This window comes from Tachysurus vachellii, chromosome 3, assembly GCF_030014155.1.
Source record: "Tachysurus vachellii isolate PV-2020 chromosome 3, HZAU_Pvac_v1, whole genome shotgun sequence".
Lineage (NCBI taxonomy): Eukaryota > Metazoa > Chordata > Actinopteri > Siluriformes > Bagridae > Tachysurus > Tachysurus vachellii.
In genome coordinates this window covers 3,525,241-3,550,240 of record NC_083462.1, presented here as the reverse complement: position 1 = coordinate 3,550,240, position 25,000 = coordinate 3,525,241, and the positions used below count along the sequence as shown (strand labels likewise).

The 25,000-nt window shown below is 42.4% G+C and overlaps 1 protein-coding gene across 4 annotated transcripts in view; it reads right to left on the bottom strand.

Moving 5' to 3' along the window:
• The window catches only part of LOC132842595 (RNA binding protein fox-1 homolog 3-like), a 188,178-nt gene that overhangs the window by 97,672 nt on the left and 65,506 nt on the right, over positions 1–25,000 (bottom strand). For all 4 annotated transcript variants that reach the window (XM_060865339.1, XM_060865337.1, XM_060865338.1 and 1 more), the window contains exon 3: positions 1,100–1,209. In XM_060865339.1, coding sequence (XP_060721322.1) covers positions 1,100–1,209 — 110 coding nt within the window. The remainder of the gene's footprint in view (positions 1–1,099; positions 1,210–25,000) is intronic.

The following is a 25,000-nucleotide window of genomic DNA, read 5'->3' as shown; positions in this document are numbered from 1 at the left end:
GGTCTGTCTGTCTGCCAGTCTGTCTGTCTGTCTGTCTGTTGGTCTGTCTGTCTGCCAGTCTGTTTGTCTGCCAGTCTGTCTGTCTGTTGGTCTGTCTGTCTTCCAGTCTGTCTGTTCACTATCATTATTGTACACTGCGACATTGTGCTCCTTTGTTCCCCACCATAATGTTATAGACGTAACATGTTCTAAACCTATTGTTTATATTCACTAATAAAGAGCTTTAAGTGTTTTGTGTAGCACTAACATCACCTCCTCCCCCATCACTGCACATTACGTAACTGATTGAATGATTCTGTCTGATTCTCCAAGGACACACCCACTATTCTCACGGGTGATTTATTCCACTGCACATCAAATGAGTCGTTCTTTCCGAGTCTCTGTAACTCGACACACCTCCGTTTTTACAGCATCAGATTCACTATCCAGGAAGGAGAGCAGGGAGTGTTGTCCTGTTACATCTGTGTCTTAAATGTGCTGTTACTCGGCTCCTTATCACCAGTGTAAGATTACTGATCGTCAGAACTGAGCTTTAGTGAGATTACGGCTGGAAATCTGTTGGGCTAAATCAATAGTGTTGAGCAGAGCACTGTGGAGATCACACATTAACACAACTCAAGCTTCCTGAGGCAGAAAAGGAAATCCTGCTCTGATCCCAAACACAAACACCTCCTCACACTCGCCATTCACACTGTGGAGGGTTTCAGTCTGAACATCTAGTGTTCTGCTAAAGAGCCAGAGAGCTGACTCCTTCTCCCATCACCACAGGAAGTGTGTGTGTGTCTATGTGTGTGTGTATGTGTGTGTGTGTGTGTGTGTGTCTATGTGTGTGTGTATGTGTGTGTGTGTGTGTGTGTGTCTATGTGTGTGTGTATGTGTGTGTGTGTGTGTGTGTGTCTGTGTATTTGGGGGGGTGCACGTGTGTGCAAAATCTACACACACTCGTCAGCACATCACTAAGTATAACCACTTAGTCAGGAGTGTGAGACATGAAGCTCTTTTGATTGGTGTCACTCTGTCAGTGTGTAGCTGGATATACTCATTACTGTGTGTGTGTGTGTGTGTGTGTGTGTGTGTGTGTGTATATGTAAGCTCTTACCAGTGTGTGTAGAAGCGGGAGTCCTAAATGCCAGAGCTGCTGCGTGAGGAATCCACTACACACCGCGTTCCTGAACACGGCTAGACTTCCAGTCTTACACACACCGCTATCTGCACACAGGAGAACATACGCACTCAGGTCAGACACAACATTGTGTGTGTGTGTGTGTGTGTGTGTGTGTGTGTGTGTGTGTGTGTTCACCAGTTCTACTCTCTTCGCTTTAACTCGGTCACACTCTACTCAACTCTATTCTCCTCTTTAATTCACTCAGTTCTCTTCTTCTCTTCCTTTCTGTTTCATTCTACTTTACTTAACTCTACACAGTTCTACTGTACTCCACTCTGTCCTGTTCTACTCCACTCTGTCCTACTGTACTCCACTCTGTCCTGTTCTACTCCACTCTGTCCTACTGTACTCCACTCTGTCCTACTGTACTCCACTCTGTCCTGTTCTACTCCACTCTGTCCTACTGTACTCCACTCTGTCCTACTGTACTCCACTCTGTCCTGTTCTACTCCACTCTGTCCTGTTCTACTCCACTCTGTCCTACTGTACTCCACTCTGTCCTGTTCTACTCCACTCTGTCCTACTGTACTCCACTCTGTCCTACTGTACTCCACTCTGTCCTGTTCTACTCCACTCTGTCCTACTGTACTCCACTCTGTCCTGTTCTACTCCACTCTGTCCTACTGTACTCCACTCTGTCCTACTGTACTCCACTCTGTCCTGTTCTACTCCACTCTGTCCTACTGTACTCCACTCTGTCCTGTTCTACTCCACTCTGTCCTACTGTACTCCACTCTGTCCTACTGTACTCCACTCTGTCCTGTTCTACTCCACTCTGTCCTGTTCTACTCCACTCTGTCCTACTGTACTCCACTCTGTCCTGTTCTACTCCACTCTGTCCTACTGTACTCCACTCTGTCCTGTTCTACTCCACTCTGTCCTACTGTACTCCACTCTGTCCTACTGTACTCCACTCTGTCCTACTGTACTCCACTCTGTCCTGTTCTACTCCACTCTGTCCTGTTCTACTCCACTCTGTCCTGTTCTACTCCACTCTGTCCTACTGTACTCCACTCTGTCCTACTGTACTCCACTCTGTCCTGTTCTACTCCACTCTGTCCTGTTCTACTCCACTCTGTCCTACTGTACTCCACTCTGTCCTACTGTACTCCACTCTGTCCTACTGTACTCCACTCTGTCCTACTGTACTCCACTCTGTCCTGTTCTACTCCACTCTGTCCTGTTCTACTCCACTCTGTCCTACTGTACTCCACTCTGTCCTGTTCTACTCCACTCTGTCCTACTGTACTCCACTCTGTCCTACTGTACTCCACTCTGTCCTACTGTACTCCACTCTGTCCTACTGTACTCCACTCTGTCCTGTTCTACTCCACTCTGTCCTACTGTACTCCACTCTGTCCTACTGTACTCCACTCTGTCCTGTTCTACTCCACTCTGTCCTACTGTACTCCACTCTGTCCTACTGTACTCCACTCTGTCCTGTTCTACTCCACTCTGTCCTGTTCTACTCCACTCTGTCCTACTGTACTCCACTCTGTCCTGTTCTACTCCACTCTGTCCTGTTCTACTCCACTCTGTCCTGTTCTACTCCACTCTGTCCTACTGTACTCCACTCTGTCCTACTGTACTCCACTCTGTCCTGTTCTACTCCACTCTGTCCTACTGTACTCCACTCTGTCCTACTGTACTCCACTCTGTCCTGTTCTACTCCACTCTGTCCTACTGTACTCCACTCTGTCCTGTTCTACTCCACTCTGTCCTACTGTACTCCACTCTGTCCTGTTCTACTCCACTCTGTCCTACTGTACTCCACTCTGTCCTACTGTACTCCACTCTGTCCTGTTCTACTCCACTCTGTCCTACTGTACTCCACTCTGTCCTGTTCTACTCCACTCTGTCCTACTGTACTCCACTCTGTCCTGTTCTACTCCACTCTGTCCTACTGTACTCCACTCTGTCCTGTTCTACTCCACTCTGTCCTACTGTACTCCACTCTGTCCTGTTCTACTCCACTCTGTCCTACTGTACTCCACTCTGTCCTACTGTACTCCACTCTGTCCTACTGTACTCCACTCTGTCCTGTTCTACTCCACTCTGTCCTGTTCTACTCCACTCTGTCCTACTGTACTCCACTCTGTCCTGTTCTACTCCACTCTGTCCTGTTCTACTCCACTCTGTCCTGTTCTACTCCACTCTGTCCTACTGTACTCCACTCTGTCCTGTTCTACTCCACTCTGTCCTACTGTACACCACTCTGTCCTACTGTACACCACTCTGTCCTGTTCTACTCCACTCTGTCCTGTTCTACTCCACTCTGTCCTACTGTACTCCACTCTGTCCTGTTCTACTCCACTCTTTTTCCATTGATTCATCACTTCTCTACTTGTTCTATTCTTTAACACATTATGTCTTCTATCGGATTCTACTCACTCTGTTCTATTACACTCTATAGTGTTTTTACAGTGTCCTCTGTTCTACTGGGTTCTACTCTACTCCACACAGTTCTGTTGTCCTCTGTTCTACTGGGTTCTACTCTACTCCACACAGTTCTGTTGTCCTCTGTTCTACTCATCTCTATTCTGCTGTACGCTTTTGTTTTCTTGTACAATCTGAATGAAAGACTTTCAGACAGAATGAGGTTTTCCTCTGAGCTGCAGCATTTCATCTTGCTGCAATGAAATCAGGGAAAACAACACTTTTAATAATTCAGATACTGAGATGGTAACAGAAGTGTGTGTGTGTGTGTGTGTGTGTGTGTGTGTTAGATTACTGCAGAATGGTTCATTTAGCCTCTGCCACGGATTATTAGAGCCGCATTGAACCCCTCCTGTTCTCTCTCTCTCTCTCTCTCTCTCTCTCTCTCTCTCTCTCTCGTGCACACACTCTGTCTCTCTCTCTCTCTCTCTCTCTCTCTGTCTCTCTCTGTCTGTCAGTCTGTCTGTCAGTGTTGAGAGATTTATGCAGTTAGGAAAGCAGGTAGTGAGGAACACAGAAGTCATTGAAATACAAATATTTGTGAAGAAATCACAGCAATGTGTCATTGAAAATTAAGTAACACTTCACCTGAACGCAACTCTAAGCTAGCACTTAAGATATTCTCTCTCTCTCTCTCTCTCTCTCTCTCTCTCTCTCTCTCTCTCTCTCTCTCACACACACACACACACACACACACACACGCACTGCAAGCACCATCTTTTTCTTCCTCTAATCAATAATCAACTGAACCCCATTGTTGATGGACAACTCAGCTCAAAAATACACTCCCTCTCTCTCCTTCTGTCCAGCACAGCACTAATGGTCAAGGTCACACACACACACACACATTAAGACAAAGAGCCAAAACAGCCTCCATTACAGAATATTTTCTCACTACACACACAAAATAATATTCTCTAGATGCTTCGTTGATGTGTCAAAACACATGCACACACTAACACGTGAACAAACAATCACACACACACAATCACACACACAAACACTCACACACACACACACACACAATCACACACACACACACACCGCAGTGTGTTCACCAAACTGCAGTTTGCCTGTCGCATGTCACTATTGATCTCACAATTTATTACCATCCAAAGTGCTTTAGTCATGCCATTTCTTTAGTGTGTTTGTGCGTGTGTGTGTGTGTGTGTGTGTGTGTGTGTGTGATAGCCTTTGAGATCTATTGCTTGATTCTGCTATTCTCACACCGGATGCAGTTCTATTACATGGCTAGTCCATAGTCCATTAAACTTTCAATAGTGTGTGTGTATGTGTGTGTGTGTGTGTGTGTGTGTGTGGGTGTGTGTGGGTGTGTGTGTGTGTGTGTTCATAGAACAGCTCCCACACAACCTGTTTGTTTATTTGTGCTGAAGCTGAAATTAAAATTGGGAATATATCAATTCTGGTTCTTGCTTAGTGTCAATAAATAACATGGTGAATAAATGAGCAGATACAGAAGAATAAAAACACAGAAGAGAAGAGAAGAGAAGAGAAGAGAAGAGAAGAGAAGAGAAGAGAAGAGAAGAGAAGAGAAGAGACACTGAGCCCTGTGTAACACTCAGCCCTATGTGACACTCAGCCCTGTGTAATATTAAGCCCTGTGTAACATTGAGCCCTGTGTAACATTGAGCCCTGTGTAATACTCAGCCCTGTGTAACACTCAGCCCTGTGTAACACTCAGCCCTGTGTAACACTCAGCCGTCTGTAACATTGAGCCCTGTATAACACTCAGCCCTGTGTAACACTCAGCCCTGTGTAACACTCAGCCGTCTGTAACATTGAGCCCTGTATAACACTCAGCCCTGTGTAACAATCAGCCGTCTGTAACATTGAGCCCTGTGTAACACTCAGCCCTGTGTGATACTCAGCCCTGTATAACACTCAGCTCTCTGTAACATTGAGCCCTGTGTAACACTCAGCCCTGTGTATCACTCAGTCCTGTGTAACATTGAGCCCTGTGTAACATTGAGCCCTGTGTAACACTCAGCCCTGTGTAACATTGAGCCCTGTGTAACACTCAGCCCTGTGTAACATTGAGCCCTGTGTAACATTGAGCCCTGTGTAACACTCAGCCCTGTGTAACACTCAGCCCTGTGTAACATTGAGCCCTGTGTAACACTCAGCCCTGTGTAACATTGAGCCCTGTGTAACACTCAGCCCTGTGTAACACTCAGCCCTGTGTAACATTGAGCCCTGTGTAACACTCAGCCCTGTGTAACACTCAGCCCTGTGTAACATTGAGCCCTGTGTAACACTCAGTCCTGTGTAACATTGAGCCCTGTGTAACACTCAGCCCTGTGTAACATTGAGCCCTGTGTAACACTCAGCCCTGTGTAACACTCAGCCCTGTGTAACATTGAGCCCTGTGTAACACTCAGTCCTGTGTAACATTGAGCCCTGTGTAACACACAGCCCTGTGTAACATTGAGCCCTGTGTAACACTCAGCCCTGTGTAACATTGTGCCCTGTGTAACATTGAGCCCTGTGTAACACTCAGCCCTGTGTAACACTCAGCCCTCTGTAACATTGAGCCCTGTGTAACACACAGCCCTGTGTAACATTGAGCCCTGTGTAACACTCAGCCCTGTGTATCACTCAGCCCTGTGTAACACTCAGCCCTCTGTAACATTGAGCCCTGTGTAACACTAAGCCCTGTGTAACACTCAGCCCTGTGTAACACTCAGCCCTGTGTAACACTCAGCCCTGTGTGATACTCAGCCATGTGTAACATTGAGCGCTCTGTAACACTCAGCCCTGTTTAACACTCAGCCCTGTGTGATACTCAGCCCTGTGTAACACTCAGCCCTGTGTAACACTCAGCCCTGTGTAACATTGAGCCCTGTGTAACACTCAGCCCTGTGTAACATTGAGCCCTGTGTAACATTGAGCGCTCTGTAACACTCAGCCCTGTTTAACACTCAGCCCTGTGTGATACTCAGCCCTGTGTAACACACAGCCCTGTGTAACACTCAGCCCTGTGTAACATTGAGCCCTGTGTAACACTCAGCCCTGTGTAACATTGAGCCCTGTGTAACATTGAGCCCTGTGTAACACTCAGCCCTGTGTAACACTCAGCCCTGTGTAACATTGAGCCCTGTGTAACACTCAGCCCTGTGTAACACTCAGCCCTGTGTAACACTCAGCCCTCTGTAACATTGAGCCCTGTGTAACACACAGCCCTGTGTAACATTGAGCCCTGTGTAACACTCAGCCCTGTGTAGCACTCAGCCCTGTGTAACACTGAGCCCTCTGTAACATTGAGCCCTGTGTAACACTAAGCCCTGTGTAACACTCAGCCCTGTGTAACACTCAGCCCTGTGTAACACTCAGCCCTGTGTGATACTCAGCCATGTGTAACATTGAGCGCTCTGTAACACTCAGCCCTGTTTAACACTCAGCACTATGAGATACTCAGCCCTGTGTAACATTGAGCCCTGTGTAACACTCAGCCCTGTGTGATACTCAGCCCTGTGTAACACTCAGCCCTGTGTAACACTCAGCCCTGTGTAACACTCAGCCCTGTGTAACATTGAGCCCTGTGTAAAACTCAGCCCTGTGTAACATTGAGCCCTGTGTAACACTCAGCCCTGTGTAACACTCAGCCCTCTGTAACATTGAGCCCTGTGTAACATTGAGCCCTGTGTAACATTGAGCCCTGTGTAACACTCAGCCCTGTGTGTTACTCAGCCCTGTGTAACATTGAGCCCTGTGTAACACTCAGCCCTGTGTAACACTCAGCCCTGTTTAACACTCAGCCCTGTGTAACACTCAGCCCTGTGTAACATTGAGCCCTGTGTAAAACTCAGCCCTGTGTAACATTGAGCCCTGTGTAACACTCAGCCCTGTGTAACACTCAGCCCTGTGTAACACATAACTCTGTGTAACACTCAGCCCTGTGTGATACTGCGCCCTGTGTAGTACTCAGCCCTGTGTAACATTGAGCCCTGTGTAACATTGAGCCCTGTGTAACACTCAGCCCTGTGTGATACTCAGCCCTGTGTAACATTGAGCCCTGTGTAACACTCAGCCCTGTGTAACACTCAGCCCTCTGTAACATTGAGCCCTGTGTAACATTGAGCCCTGTGTAACATTGAGCCCTGTGTAACACTCAGCCCTGTGTGTTACTCAGCCCTGTGTAACATTGAGCCCTGTGTAACACTCAGCCCTGTTTAACACTCAGCCCTGTGTAACACTCAGCCCTGTGTAACATTGAGCCCTGTGTAAAACTCAGCCCTGTGTAACATTGAGCCCTGTGTAACACTCAGCCCTGTGTAACACTCAGCCCTGTGTAACACTCAGCCCTGTGTAACACATAACTCTGTGTAACACTCAGCCCTGTGTGATACTGAGCCCTGTGTGATACTCAGCCCTGTGTAACACTCAGCCCTCTGTAACATTGAGCCCCGTGTAACACTCAGCCCTGTGTAACACTCAGCCGTCTGTAACATTGAGCCCTGTGTAACACTCAGCCCTGTGTGATACTCAGCCCTGTATAACACTCAGCTCTCTGTAACATTGAACCCTGTGTAACACTCAGCCCTGTGTATCACTCAGTCCTGTGTAACATTGAGCCCTGTGTAACACTCAGCCCTGTGTATCACTCAGTCCTGTGTAACATTGGGCCCTGTGTAACATTGAGCCCTGTGTAACACTCAGCCCTGTGTGATACTCAGCCCTGTGTAACATTGAGCCCTGTGTAACACTCAGCCCTGTGTAACACTCAGCCCTGTTTAACACTCAGCCCTGTGTAACATTGAGCTCTGTGTAACACTCAGCCCTGTGTAACATTGAGCCCTGTGTAACACTCAGCCCTGTGTAACACTCAGCCCTGTGTAACACTCAGCCCTGTGTGATACTCAGCCCTGTGTAACACTCAGCCCTGTGTAACACTCAGCCCTGTGTAACACTCAGCCCTGTGTGATACTCAGCCCTCAACATTGAGCCCTGTGTAACACTCAGCCCTGTGTAACATTGAGCCCTGTGTAACACTCAGTCCTGTGTAACGCTCAGCCCTGTTTAACACTCAGCCCTGTTTAACGCTCAGCCCTGTGTAACACTCAGCCCTGTTTAACACTCAGCCCTGTTTAACACTCAGCCCTGTTTAATACTCAGCCCTGTGTGTTCCTTAGCCCTGCAGCCCATCAGCTTTATTTCTCACCATAGTTATAGGTCCCAATTAGACACTGAATTAGCTATTATTAATACTTCATTAGACAATTATCCTGGTGCATGAATGAATGAGAGAGAAAATTGAGCAATATTGCTAATGTAATATAGCCATTAGCTGATATTAGCCATAAATTATTTAATAAAGGTGTATATTAGCTTATAAATTTCTTATTAATTATCAGCTAAAATGTAATATGGTGACAAAGAGGATGGAGAGAGAGAAAGCTGTGTGTGTGTGTGTTTGTGTGTTTGTGTGTTAGTCTGGGAGGTGGGCGCTTCATTACACAGAGCTCCCTACGGTGTGTGAAAGTGAAAAACAGCCATTAGCAAAACAAACTGCTGATTATTCTGATTATTCACACACACACACACACACACACACGATAGGCTGTAGTTCACTCATCAAGGCCAGTATGTTTCTTTCCTCAAACTGGTTCTTACAGACGACCAGCTAACAATGACCTTGTGAAATACAAATAAATTTGAATTTGAACTAGAAATTGAAATAAAAATTTGTGGTTTGTGAAGCTTGGACAGTATATTTGATCACTCTAGAAAGAAGATATCATTGATATGATGCAGATTCCACCATGCAGTAGATCAGACTCCAGACCACTCTACAGTCTAAAGCTGCTAACTAATGGAGGTCATGTTACACAACACTCATTCTGCAGTACATTTACATTTATGCCATTTGACAGACGGGCTTATCGAGAGCGACGTGTAAAAGTATCATCAACACTATCATCAACACTAGTACAAAAGTTCACACACTCAGGATAGACCATCATTCTAAAACACTGTTGAGTGTGTGTATGTGTGTTTCTGGTAGCCTTTGAGATCAGTAGATCACTCATGCTGAGAGCAGTAGATCACTCATGCCGAGATCAGTAGATCACTTGTGTTCTAGCTCAGAAAAAAGAGATCTACCAAATACCCCATTTGGGATCTATAAAGTACATCTATCTAGAATAGATCACTTTACAATGGATCACTTATATATTGCCTTACAAAAGAGATTGCTTTACAATTTGTTGCTTATAAATACACGTACATTATTGCTTGAATTGAAACTAATCTACAGTGGATCACTCATATTTTAATCTAGCTCCCTAATATAGGTCACACTGTAGTAGGTCACACTCCAGATCAGAGATTTTCTCATTCTACACTAGATCACTGAAGGAGATAGCATTACGGTTGAACAAACATACTTTAGACTAGATAATTAATGGAAAACACATTACTGTAGGTTATATACTCAAGATCAGACATTTTAGAGTAGCTTACACCAGACTAGATCACTCATATTTTAGACTAGATCACCAATGTCAAACATCCCATTTTAGAACGCATACACACCAGACCAGATGTCATATATCCTTCGGTGGATCACTCATAATCTAGACTAGATCACCAATTTTGGCCATCTCGCAGTAGATCACTCATCTTTTAGACTAGATCACAGAAAAGTGTACAAAGCAGTTTAGATGAGTTACATGCTATATAGATGTTACACAGAGAGGTAAAAAAAAAGATCACTCAGGAGTAGATCACTTATACTCTAGAACATTCGTGTAGACTAGATCACTCATAGGGAGCAGGCAAAAGTATTATATATATAGGAGAAGGAAAAGCAATGGTGTTTTTTAGAAGGAGAATGAAAAGAGCGAAGTGAACATGCTGCGTGGAGACAGAGAGGGGGAGGAAAAGAGAATCTCCCATCTGTACTGCAGTAATGTGATGCATGGGAACATCCTGAATGAGATCAGGGTTTTCCCTCCTGCCACGTTCCCCTGCACCCTGCTGACACCCTGGCACCTGGCCAGCTCCACCTGCTCAACCCTCTGCAGATATTATAGCTCCAAAGCAACACACAGGACAATATAGAGGCAGTAAAGTTGTATTTTTTTTGCTAAGGAATAAAGTGTGTTAGATGTTTTAGGAAGATTTGAGAGAAGTTCTCTTAGAATAACTGAAGTGAGTGGGAGAATGTGAAGAAAGCGAGAAAAACAATTGAGTAAGTGGGGAAAGAGAGTAGAGTCATGATAGCAATGAGCCTCACACCAACAGTACCACTGTCATTAAATCAATAAGTCATTATCTTTAATGGGATAAGCACTTTGAAAACTAATTGAAAACAGCTCCATTTACCCTGGCCAGCTCCTTAATGCAAACAATACCGCTGTTACGGCTAAGCGCAGCAGAAAAAGGAAAAAAAAACATGTGGCATGCAATGGAGTTGGCAACCTGGTAATTTGGTAAACAGTTGGTGCTGTTCTGCCCACTTAAAAGATGACCTGGGGCCAGAAAGAAGGTCTTTATCCAGCAAATTAGCCATCACAAATGAAACAGTAAGAACATTAAACAATCAATGAAGAAACAAAATGGAGAAAACATTTCTTCAAGCACAGTGCCGGAAAAAGAGACTCAATAAGGTGTGAGCTTATCGTGATTACTATTAAGATTTCCACAAGGATGGAATGAGCTGGTAGATGATCAGTTTTGACTGTGTGTTAATGACCACAAAGATGCGAGTTGCCAGAGAGCCACAGTTGAGCGGAAGAAAGAACAAAAGACTGGGAAATAGTTGGGAAGCTAATCAAACGTAGCATGTTTTCAGGAGGTGGAGGGAAAATGCAGAACCTTGATGGAATCCCATCAAAACATGAAAAGAACAGCAGCTGTACAGAAACCGTAACAATGGAGACCCTGGAAATGTGAGGCCACTACATCACTGTACTACATTATATTCATTCATTCACTCATTCATTCATCTTCTACCGCTTATCTGAACTACCTCGGGTCACGGAGAGCCTGTGCCTCTCATTCACTCACACTCACACACACACTCTCATTCACTCACACAATCACACACTACGGACAATTTTCCAGAGATGCCAATCAACCTACCATGCATGTCTTTGGACCAGGGGGAGGAAACCGGAGTACCCAGAGGAAACCCCCGAGGCACGGGGAGAACATGCAAACTCCACACACACAAGGTGGAGGCGGGAATCGAACCCCCAACCCTGGAGGTGTGAGGCGAACGTGCTAACCACTAAGCCACCGTGCCCCCCAACTACATTATATTGAAAAGCAAAAAAAATAATAATTATCTTGTTGAAGGATTTTAAGTTACAGAACTTTAGAATCACACCAGCTTCATCTCCAGCTTTAGTGTATGAGGTGTTTCAGATTTAGAAAAGTAATCTGTTTCCACGCTAGTCCTGTTTTTCAGCATGGTCCTTGCACCGTGAAACAATCGTATCGACTAAACATTCCTTGTAACAAAGCTGCTGTTAACAATGCAATATAAACAACATATGACCCTATTTAAAACACTCAAACACATAAAATAGGGAGTGGAAATCGAGCCTACATGTTCCCTAATCTGAGCGTTTCACCCATTCTGCTTGACTTCTGACATCTGACGTGTTTGGACTCCTGGAGTCTAATGGCAAGTGCCGCACACAATCCGTGGACCAGTTTAAATAACGTATCGACTTACCTTGTGCCAAATGTCTTTAAGCTGAAAATCCAATCAAAGGCCTGGATGGCAACAAGCCAGCCAAATCAGAGAGAGCTGCGTACACACATCACATCTCCTGAACCACAAACCCACAGTGCAGCGTTCTGACTCACGCGGTGACAGTTATCGAGTCCATACAGACTTCATGACATACACTGTATGTTTGATCTATATGTTTAATGTCTGGATGGACACGTGGTCTACCATGTTATTGACTGTAGCTGCTGTACTTCTAAGAATGAGCATCATACTGATCAGTGAGGGAAGAGAATCACTAGAGGGTCAGCAAGTAATAACACCAATGGAAACTGGTTAAACAACAAACTAGCACCAGCTCAAGAACCAAGTGTCTCGTGGTGCTCTGTCTTCTGCAGTGTTTAGTCCATTTGACAGAAACCTTGGTATGGTGTTCTCCTCCTTCTCCTCCTTCTCCTCCTCCTCCTCCTAAGCTGAGTCTCTGGCAGCTTAAGTTTTAAGGCTCAAGCGGTTAAGGCTCTGGGATGTTAATAAGTGTTGAAGTTCCAGCACACCCAAGCTGCCACTGTTGAACCTTTGAGCAAGGCTCTTAACCCTCACTGCTCCAGGGTGCTGTATCATGGCTGATCCTGTGCTCTGATCCCAAGTTCCAAAGTGCGACAAAAGAATTTCTCTGTGCTGTAACATATACGTGCCGCATAAAGGCTTCTATTCAAGAGGACCTAAATGAATTGAGCCGTGGGATTCAGCTACAGAACAGAAAAGCTTGGGTACTAAAGATCTGGACGAACAAATAAGAATGCAGGTGATTAGACACTTTTTACACTATTTACATATAAAATAATGATCTGCCTGTTGATATAATTATGTCTGACCAATGTTGATTATTATTTTAGGCTTTTTGTACAGTGTGAAACGAAACCAAATAGCAAACAAGCAACAAAGATTCGTTTTCACTTTAATTCATGTCACTCACGACTTACAACGGCTAAATCATAGAATCGCTCACATCTCTCTGTAAGATTCGATATTCCTTCCTTCTTTTACACGTTTTTTTGTTGTTGTATAAATTCCAATTAAAGCCCTTTGCTTGTTAGAATTCAGCTACTGCTTGCTGCAATGTGCCTCTTTAAGCAAACTTCAAAAGCATTGCATTGACGGTAAATGATTAACGGTATTAATTCTGACTGGAGTGTTAGAAGCGGATTAAGATACAACGCCTTTGGGTTTTCTGAGTCTTCCACAACTTAATTTCCAAACCTTTACAGTGCCCCATAAGCACATTAGCAATTTACGATGAAAGCGATCATGTCCGAGATCCAAGACCACAGATTACCCAATCACTTACGCTAGCATTAGCACCAGAAAATTTGAGCTGCTTCCGAGTTACTCGTGAGAATAAAAACATAGATGTGTGGGTGGGTGTGGAATTAGCAGGTCAAGGCACCATCTGCTTGTTTGCTAATGCAGCAGAGTAATTACCATTGACTTTCAGTGGATGCATAGGACAAGTAGACAGTGCTACTGTAAAACGGCATTGGTCTACATGCTAGCTGTGTGTGTGTGTGTGTGTGTGTGTGTGTGTGTTTTCCAACAATAGCATGTTGTGCTTAGAAATGAAGTTCTACTGTCTGTGTACTGAAGAGACTTCAGAGGTTCTTTCACAGCTTGAACTCATAACGAGTTTCCAAGCAACGTTGTTTTTTTTTAGGTGAAATTTCTAACAATTCAGACTTGAAACCCTTCTATGAAATAAGAAATCCTCAGCCATGTGGTTCTACACCTACACCTACACCTACACCTACACCTATTTCACACTGAAAAGAGATATCCTCATGGTCTATTCAGGCAATTTCATAAAAATTGTTCCTCTAGGGTTTTTTTTAGTTGTTTACAAACATTTCACTTCTAAAATGTAAAAGCATTAGTTAAAAGTCCTACCTCGAGCTTTTAGGGTTCCTAAACCCTAAACCTGTTTCATGTCTGAGAAAAGAAAAAGGTAAAGTTCTGTGGGTTGCTGAAAATCTTTTCATTTCTAGAAGTTTCCACTCACGACCTTCTGTGCAACGAAAAACCCTCAAGTTCTACCTAGAGCCTTTCCTTTAAAAACAGTCATCAGTATTTCCACAGCCTTCTGCAGCCAGGAGTAACTGGTAAGCAATGCTTCCCTTGTGGGGAAGTCGTGGCCTAATGGTTAGAGAGTTTGACTCCTAACCCTAAGGTTGTGGGTTCAAGTCTCAAGCCAGCAATACCACGACTGAAGTGCCCTTGAGCAAGGGCAAACTGGGTAGAAATTGTGGGGGGGAAAAGCCACAAGGTTCTGCTTCACTATTTTATGTCATAATGACACCAAATACATTCAATCATATTCCGGTACAATAGATATGTGTGTGTGTGTGTGTGTGGTGGGGGGAGTGCTGCAACAATTGTCATGTCCTATCCTTGAACATCACTCGGAGCCTAAATTGCTTCTGCAAACAGCTGATGTCATTAATGGAACCATGAAGTCTCGGCACATTACAGAGCGGCGTCTGCTAAGCAAATAAATAATTTAAAGCAAATCTCCTGCCGTTTGCAACTCCTGCCAATTACGCTAACCGGTTTAACTGATTTTATTACATTAGCATGCCGCAGCTCTGACTGCATTAGCCACGGCTTAATCAGTCCTTAATTTAATTAGGATGGAAGGCAGAAGGACGGAGGAATGAAAGCAGCAGCTACGTCCAGCACCTTGATCCCACACCTGCAACCACTTCATCCACTGAGAAGAGTGTCTACAAACCCCTCATACACACCATCCACAAGGCTGGACACGTGTTCTTATTATTAGCGCAGTTAGCAACATGCTGTTCGTCATGTGTGTGTGTGTTTTGTCTAAAATAAGAGGCGACACTGATTATATGGAAAGGGTGACAAGCTGACTCCATCGCAGTTGTGCCAGATTCAGACAGATGATGTGCATTAATGATGCAGGAAATCTCACCGATTTTTTTTCCACTCGCCCTTGTAGATAATTCAGTGAGTCTCGAGACGTCTGACGCAACTTTCAGCGGCGTCTGCTCTCACTTTGCAAAGTGTCAAGTGTTGCTGCCGTTCTTCCTGTTCCCGTTAATGATGAGCAGTAGAGAAGAAGAGATTATATACTAACAGCAGTGCACCGTGACAGAAAGCAGGGGAACGTTAGACTTCACCTGTACAGGTATCGTCACAGAGCCATGATCTTTTACATTTAAACTGTTTTTACTGTATTTGATGTAAAGTCATAAAATGGAGTGATGGAACAACCCCAAAGTAAACGACAGCTTATTCCACTACTACCACAGCACTATGGTATATTATGGTATATGGTATCTATAGTGATTAATGATGTCATCCTTTTTTAATAGACTTTTATAGCTACGTTTGAACCAATAAGAAACAAGTTAGTTATTTATATTATAAACCGGTTCAATGAGATGAAAGATAACAACGTTATTGAGTCATTTTTAAAACATTTGCAACGTTCTGTAGTAAGATTTTTACTACAATTCCTAGAAATGAACAATAAACAATTCCTCCCCCGGTCCAAAGACATGCATGGTAGGTTGATTGGCATCTCTGGAAAATTGTCCGTAGTGTGTGATTGCGTGAGTGAATGAGTGTGTGTGTGTGTGCCCTGTGATGGGTTGGCACTCCGTCCAGGGTGTATCCTGCCTTGATGCCCGATGACGCCTGAGATGCACAGGCTCCCCGTGACCCGAGGTCGTTCGGATAAGCGGTAGAAGATGAATGAGAGAGAGTGAGTGAACAATAAACAATTCATTTTTTTGCACAGAATTGAAACTTGTGCCTGAAGAAGTGACCCTGATGCGCATCATTACCGTGTTGAAGTGGTGAAAGTGTATTATACAGTAGTTTGGGTTCCTGCGACTGCTCTCGTAGTGAAAAGGTGTGAAATATTTGCTCCTGTAATGCAGGTGGACGGACAGTTTTCTTGGCAGAAGGAAGCGGACGTCTATTTCTAAGTCAGTAAACTGTTCAGCTTTCATTTTTAAATTGAAAATCAGTTCCTAAAGGATGTGATTGTTGTGGCCAAAGAATGCTTGAGAGCAGTTTTTCGTGCTTTCTTTACAGAAACCACAAGCACAGGAAGCAGGTGAAGACACATCTGTAAAGACGTTCAGTGAGATCTTTACTCATGTCACACACACGTGAATGAAACAGGATTTTACTCACCTGTGTAGGGTGAGAACATGCAGATGGTTTAAATGTCACAACAACACAGTCCTAATTGTCATTGAGACCTTCAGACCTTCTCAAACTATCAGATGATTCTTCTTCACTATCAGAGACATGACTTACTGCGCTCATGAATATTCATTCCATACAGTCCGCAGCAGCCTCTCTTTCTTCTCTTTAGATGGCTAAGAGTCCAATCCTTTTAAAACACTTGGACCAGTTTCTGAAAGAGAATCCATTTGTTATATCGTCCATTTGTTAATTCTTCCCCTGAGAGATGAAGCAATGAATACTAAAGTGTGCTGGATGGAAACCTTTTTGTCTAAAAGTGTAAGGAAACGATTCCTCCAGCCATTTTAGGGTAATTAAGTATTTTTCACTTCCTAAATTGTTTCTACTTGTAAACCTTTATGTTGTGAGATTCTACATAGAACCTTAAGGCACCCCTTTATGGGGCCAATGGAGCCAATAACCAGCTTCATCTCAGAACGTTAAACTAAAAGGAAGCAACAGTATGGGGAAAGAAGTTCCTCACTGGTTCTTTGCACTGCCTGAACTATCGTTCTTCTCTAACTGGTTGTGTTCTTTGCCCTGTTCAACATCCTTCCTCTTGGCGGATCTAAGAATTGTTCTGGTTCTAAATCTATTCCTGTCAAACCCGGACTATCCTTCAAATTTGGATCCTTTGCGTGGGAATAAGTGATCTGAGGATGAACAATTAACAAATGAATAAACTCGAGTGGAAGAAAGCACTAGTCCTTACACACTGACTACAGAACCTCAGGTGGACTTGGATGGAGACGTGGAGCCATTTTTTTTAGGAAAGTCAGAAAAACGGTTCCTCACACAAGGAATTTCTCAGTCTGTGGATAGTTTCTGTCTAAAACTCTTCCAGTCTCGTTCTAATTTATCTTAGTTTCTTTAAAAATCTCTTTCTTTTTTTGCCTAGAGAGCAACATGAAGCTGATGTAAAGGAGACGGATGACAGAGACGAGACGCTCAGACATAGAGAAGCATACAGTAGAAAAACATCTCTTTTCCTAGCAGAACTCACAGGGCAGGCTGACGTTCCTCTGAGTGGTTAGTCAGAGGAACCGCAAACCTTTTATGGAAAACAAATTCCAGCTCTCAAAACACCAAAATGTTCTGAACACGACGTGGGAGTTTTTACTGCTAGCAATGAGGCTAATGATGTGAGGAAAACTCATCGCATTGAGGAGAAGAGATATTTCCTGTGCGCTGATGTGTGTGTGTGTGTGTGTGTGTGTGTGTGTGTGTGTGTGTGTGTGTGTGTGTGTTTAACGCTCCATGAGGAGCTGTGTTGTATATAATGATGATGTTTAATTTTTCCCATTTAGTTTTACAGATAGCTCTTATTTTAATTAAATAAAGTGTACTTTTATTTCTCGTCCATTTATTCTACTCTTTCGACTTCTTCGAGGTTTCTTCAGATGGTTCTAGATGTCTAGTAACCTGGAAACGAAAGCCTTTTGTGCTTATTTCTAGAAGCTTTTTTACTCTGGGATTAAAAGGGGTTTTAGTGCTTGGGGTTTCATTTAGTTTAGATTTACAGAACAGAACAGAAGACTTTATTTTGTCACATCTACATTACAGCCCAGTGAAATTCTTTCTTCACTGATACTGACTTTGGGGGTTGGAAACACATCATAGGGTCAGATATGATACAGTGCCCCTGGAGCATTGAGTGGTAAGGGCCTTGCTCAAGGGCCCAACAGTGACAGAATGGCTTGAGCCTCCTCTGCCCAGCCTTCTATTTAGAGGCTTAGTTCTCTTCTACCACAGACATTTGCAAAAGTCACAGAGTAAAAAAAAGACTGGAGACTCCTTCGGTAATTGTCACATAAACGTCTTCTTACTGCTGAAACTAATCCCGATGGAGTGTGAGATAATCCCCCAAACCAAGCTGGGCGAATCTCAGGCAGACGTCAGACGCCGATTGTGTCATTTTCCCTTAATAAGCACGTGTGGACAGCTGTGTGGATTTAAACCATGTCACGTAAAATGTATTAGCTTTAAGTGGCACGTTATCAGCACTCTGCATTTCCCCCCAGGTTAATGTGCTTCATCAATAACGTGTGTAAAGCCGTGTGTCTCGAGTGACGCTGCTAATTGTGTTTATAACATCGTAATAAGACGCACAACGTTTATACGTTTATACGAATACACACAAAAACACGCAACACAGAGAAACTGAGTTCGTTTTATTCATTAGGACTAAAATAATTACATCTTTTCCTTAAAAGATAATTGAACGAAATCTATCGGAAATATCTAAAATCATATTTCTTTAAAGCTTAAAAATTATTTATTTAATTCCTATCAAGAAAACGTTACACAGAGCTCCTTCCATGTTGAGATATGTTTAATATTTTGTAGGATAATTTGTGTTCAAAATTGTCATTCATTGCAATAAAAAAAATGAATCCAGGCACAATAATTAATTGATTGAAAAATAAATAAATAAAGAATAATAAGATGATTTCAAATTAGGAAAAAAAAAAATCTAAATTTGAAATAATTTTTAAAAAAAAAAAAAAAAAAAAAAAAAGCACAAAAAAAAAAACAACCACCTGCATTTACCTTCATTTAGTGTCAGAAACTAAAGAAATAAGACAATGGAATTAATCATTAATTATTATTAAAAATTAATGATTAATTTCTTTTTATCTCTTCTTAATTAAATATCAGAAATGGTCTAATTAGTCTTTTTATTTTGAACAGAAATACAGGCTGCTACATGAATTGATGACTGAATGAGTTCTGAGTGCAATAACTTTAGCAGGAATAACCAGCGGCGTTCAGACTGCGGCACACGACACAGAGCTGTCAGATAATCTGTAGTCTATTTAAATCACTATGTTCAGCAACGGCGTGTTAATTACACATCATTTCTAATGTACAGTGAGATCCCGAGGCCACATCATCACTCTAATTAGTTCATTACTGAGGTAAAAACACAGTTATGTCAGTGTGCCTTAAAGAAACAGAAACATTACAGTGATTTTATGCAAATTTTATGTAAATTTCATGCACAGGCCGTTTTCCAGGCTATAGAAATGTACATGAATGTTCTTTAAACTGGCATAAGATTTGCTTAAGGAATGATGGAGTGATGCAGGCTCTCTCTCTCTCTCTCTCTCTCTCTCTCTCTCTCTCTCTCTCTCTCTCTGTTACATATGGAATATCTCTTTGTCTTCTTTTCACCTGCTGTGCTTTATTTTCATCTCTTTTTTTCCCTCTCCTTTTCCATCTCACTCTTGTACCCTATTTTATCTCTTTCTTTCTTTCTTTCTTTCTTTCTTTCTTTCTTTCTTTCTTTCTTTCTTTCTACTTCTCTATTGATCTCTCTCTTCTGATTTCTCCCCTTGTCTTTCCACCACCCCCTGTCCCTACATCACAGAAACTAGGGCCACTTCTTCCTTAACTAATTTCCTGACCCCTTCATCTCCTCTGGATGGTGACTCCAAGATCATAGGTGTGTGGGGCAGCCAGGGCATCAGGGCAATACCCAGGACCAATGCCATGTGATAGATGTTGGGGTGTTGGTCAGGATCGCTGTCATGCTGCAGGCTGCCCATTGAGCTGGGATCTGTCCTACACTGGTGAATACCATAGTCAGTCTGTACCTGAATCTCAGGCGCTCGGTTCAGAGCAAGTCATGAATAATAACTGGTGAATCTGCTGGGAGTCACAGTCACAGGCTGAGATGAGCGAGACTCACAGCAAACCTACAGAAGTGTCACTCTGTGGGTGGATGTACACTATCTGGGCTCCCACTTGGGCAGGTGAGTCCCCAAATCGATTACAGCCTTCCTGAGGCCTGAGAACAAAAAGGAGGTGAGAAAAGACGTTTCTGGGGCTGACTGGTTATCATGTAAGGTTTGCACCATATCCAGTCCAGTGACTGGAACTGTGCTGTGTCTGTCCATCAAGTAGCTGGTCCTCACTCTCTGATTCTATCTGTATGGACCATCTGGACCACATCCTGCTCCTGTGGCTTCACAGCCTGAAGGATCACCATGAGCATCACACGTTGGGATCTGCTACTTCAAGTGGTCCACATACCTTTGAGGGATTTCTTCTCTCGAAATGTGTTCTGCGTTTTAGTCTTTCCATTTTTTCTTCTCTCTCTGTCTATTTCTCCTTCCATATCCCTCTCTTTAGTCTCTTTATTTTTCACTCAGTATTTTTCCTCTACATCAGACTGTACAACAGGCGACACACTCTACACTCTACTTGCTCATGAGAGAGAGAGAGCGAGAGAGAGAGAGAGAGAGAGAGAGAGAGAAGGAAAGCTAGAAGAAGAACAAGATCAATCGGAAGCATTTCAATTAATCTGGTGAGTGAAGGATTGATTGAAGATCTGAAGTGAGTAAACAAGTCTGCCTATTTAAGGGCCATGATCCCTTAATCATCACTTTAGCTCAAACAGCAGCACACACACTCTCTCTCACACACACACACACACACACACACTCACACAAACACTCACCGCACTGCAGATGCCTTCACCACACCTCCCATGGCTAAGCTATAAAAGTAAAAACAGAGGATCAACCATGCGCAGTTAAGCCCTATGGCTAGAGCAGTAGCATTAGCATCAGCAGCACTTAAACTCAACACAGTGATTAAAGATGCTGCAGGCTGTATAGGGATGAAGGAGACGCTGCACACCGCTAACTGCTGTGGATAATAAACTAACATCCTCTACACTTTCACTCAACACAGCTTACACACAGTGTGTAAGAAACATCCAGCTGAGCGTGAGGGAAATGAACAAGACAGAACTCTCATTAAACAAGGGACATTTGATTGAATCTTTGAACTGGATATTTTAGTCAGATATATGAATTAACTCTGAACTGGACCTTTGAGTCTGATATGAGTCTGGCATTTGAAATGACTCTTTGAACTGAATATTTGAGTCAGGTATGAGTCAGTATAAATGAGTCAGATATTTGAATTGACTCTTTGAAATGGGTATTTTAGTCTGATATTTGACCTGAATATTTAAGTCATATATATTATTGAACCTTTTTTAATCAGGAAAAACTTTTCTTAGTAACGTAATTAGTTCCTAGATTTATTTCAGAATGAGGGCAGTATGTTAAAATAAATCAAATTAATCTGAAAATAATAAACAGCCTGATTGTTTGTTTGCAGAAAAAATGTAAGGAAATGAAAGATAAATTAATGACCAAAAAGAAAAGCCTCATGTTTACAACCCAACTGTGTGAAATATTAATAAGGAGAGTAAAAAGTCCTGAGGTTGATCGAGCTCTTAAGGTTGGGTTCATGAATTCATCTCCAGCGTGTTTAGTGACGTTGTAGAAACACTGAGCGGTTAAAAAAGTCTCCGCTTCGTCTCCGGCTGCAGGAGCGTCAACTTCATCTCACTGAATTATTTCAGTGAAAATTCATATTTCACACCAAAATTCATTTTCAGCTTCAGAGGCGACTTATTTAGGGCTCTGTAAATAAAAGTCCATGCATATTTATACACACAGTGATGAATAACGTTGTCAACTAATTCAAATAGATTGGACTCTAACGATCAAGTGAAATAATAATTTATGACAGTTGGGCTTTTCTCCTATAGTGCACTGAATTATGCATGGGCTTCATTGATTGGTCGTCTTTAGGAGGAAAAACAGATACGTTCTGGATGCACAGTTCTCACTGTTTGTCTCCTGACTCCCTCAGAGGTGCTGGACGTTTTCTCTGATTACAGGCATTTTTATCTGTGATTCTAAATCCGTCTCATGAGAGCAAAATTCTAATCATTTCTACATGATTCTAATGAAAGCCGATAGTTAGATAGTTACTTTGTGCATGCAGAAATCCGATCAATTTAAATCTGATCTCATGAAAAATACAAGTCAGAGATATTTGTTTCTAGTGTAAATAATTCATGTTGTTGGTTTAATTTTCTTTTACATTTACAGCATTTAGCAGACGCCTTTATCCAGAGTGACTTACATATTTTTTATTTCAATTTATACATGTAAGCGATTGAGGGTTAAGGGCCTTGCTCAAGGGCCCAGCAGTGGCACCTTGGCGGACCTGGGAGTCAAACTCATGACCTTCTGATCAGAACACCTTAACCACTAGGCTATCACATCCCCCATTGTTTTCTCCCTAGCATAAGGCTGGACATTTACCTGCAAATGTGAAGTGAAAAAAAACTTGAACACAATTATTAAAAAATAGCTCATTTCTAAGGACTGGGACACGTCATTCTAGCAGCTTACTGTCTTCTTAAAGCAGAAGATTTAGTGTTTGTTAAGGATGAAAAATAAAATGGCGATAATATTGTTGGAATTCATTGTGATGAAGCTGCTAAATATTTTTATTGGATGAAACAAAGTTTTTTGCCTCTTTCTATTTTCTGCACTTGGATGCAGTCAGATCTGATCATCTCACATTGTTCAAGATGTCTCCAATAAAAAAAGTTCTTAATCTCGTACAACAAGAAGTGCATTAAGGAGTGTGCTACAATGATAATGCTAACTGGAAGCAGCATTGCGTTCATTAGCATGTAGATCACCAGCTAACAGACAGGGTTATCTTCTCATGGTGTTGAATAAACTTACTGTGTGTTTGATGAAGTGGACTATCTCTTCCCACCCTGTTTTTTTCCCCAATAACATCTGCGAGTGTCCTAAAATAAGAATTGGCTTCATTTTAGGGATAAAATCCATTCCCAGGTGGATTTCCATGTCATGTCCAATATTCCGTGACATTGAGCAGGAAGTGAGAGTTTTAGCTTTATCTGAAAACCACACTAGCATCATCCAAGTTCTCAATCCAGAACCATGCAAGGGATATTGTAAAAAATGGAGTTATAGATAGACGGACGGATGGATAGATGGATGGATGGATGGATGGATGGATGGATGGATGGATGGATCAGCAGGTTCCAGACTGAAGCCTGCATAATAGTCGTGTTTAGGACAGGGAAGTCCATGAGTCAGACAATTTACAACCACAATTACAGAGCGAGAGAGAGAGAGCGAGAGAGAGAGAGAGAGATAGAGAGAGAGCAGATCTGAGAGTAAATGAAAAGGAAAGGGATATAGACGACACAGATGAATGTTAATGGTGCAGGATCTCGAGTGAGGAGGTGGTGTTTATGGTGCAGTCACATGTTCTTGCTTTGAGCTGAAGACTCGATTGTAGTCATTAGCACTGGTTTTCAGTCCAGTGTAAGAGCTTGACACCAGTTGTTTGGAGTGGAAACCTGCATGAAGTAATCTAGAATGGTAGAAAAACGTTTAAACCTCTTGCTGCTGACGTTTATCCCTCATCCTCTAGCGTGTGATCACTTCTTCTATCCTGTGCACTATATTAGAGCTTTCTGACGCTTTTTTCTCTTTGCTGAGGTTCGATTAGTTTGTTTTACACCATGAAATATTCACAGAGCTGCTGGAAACACAGCAGAAGTAACGTCACCTGACTCTCTGTCCTGTCTCTATAGCTGGATTCACTGTGAACTCCACACCGTGCATGTGGTGTCCTTCATTACTGTTTGTCCTTCATGACCCTGTCCCCGTGTGTCTTTGGTTCCTGAGCACCTGGACATGTGTTTTCTGCTGTGAAACTACAGCATCGGAGTCAAAAGCCTCCAGAGACAGAAAAGTCACGCGTGCTACCATCACATCCGACCATCTGTGAGAGACTCCCAGGAGTCGGTCGAGCCAATATGGCTGTCTACAATGACATGACAGAGGGATATAAAAAACAAGTAGAAAGACAAAACGAGTGGCTGTTATGAACACAAAGAGAACACAATAAAAAGCTGAGGATGAGAAGATCAATGTTTGGGAGTGTAGAACTGTGAGATAACTTTTTTTTTGTTGTAAAAATTGATGCTTGAATTTATTATAAAGCAGAGACTCGATTGGACTTTTTTTTACCTCACAGTCTTATTTTTTTAGTTCTGTTTTTTTTTTTTATGCAGTGCTGTTCTGACTCACCACAACAGGGAAAATATACAAAAATGTATAAAAAGCTAAAATAAATATTGAAAAGGATTCTTCTTCTTCTTCTTCTTCTTCTTCTTCTTCTTCTTCTTATTATTATTATTATTATTATTATTATTATTATTATTATTGAGTATATTTAAGTATTGCTTTGTAAAAAAAAAAAAAAAAATATTCAGCAAAACAGTGAAATCAATAAAACAAACAAAAAAAAAACATGAATAAATAAATAAATAAATAAATAAATAAATAAATAAATAAATAAATAAATAAATATTGGATATTTTTATTTATTTTTGTATACAATACACTGTTGAACATTAAACAAAGATTTATAAACCTGTTGATGAGGTCACTCGGGTTCGTGATTATTGAAAATAATGCATTGTATCAGTTTCACTGTGTACTTTCATCAGAATTTAATAGCGCTTCACTCCATGGTGTATGTGGACGTTCTAAGCCTTGCTGTGATTCTGTCCG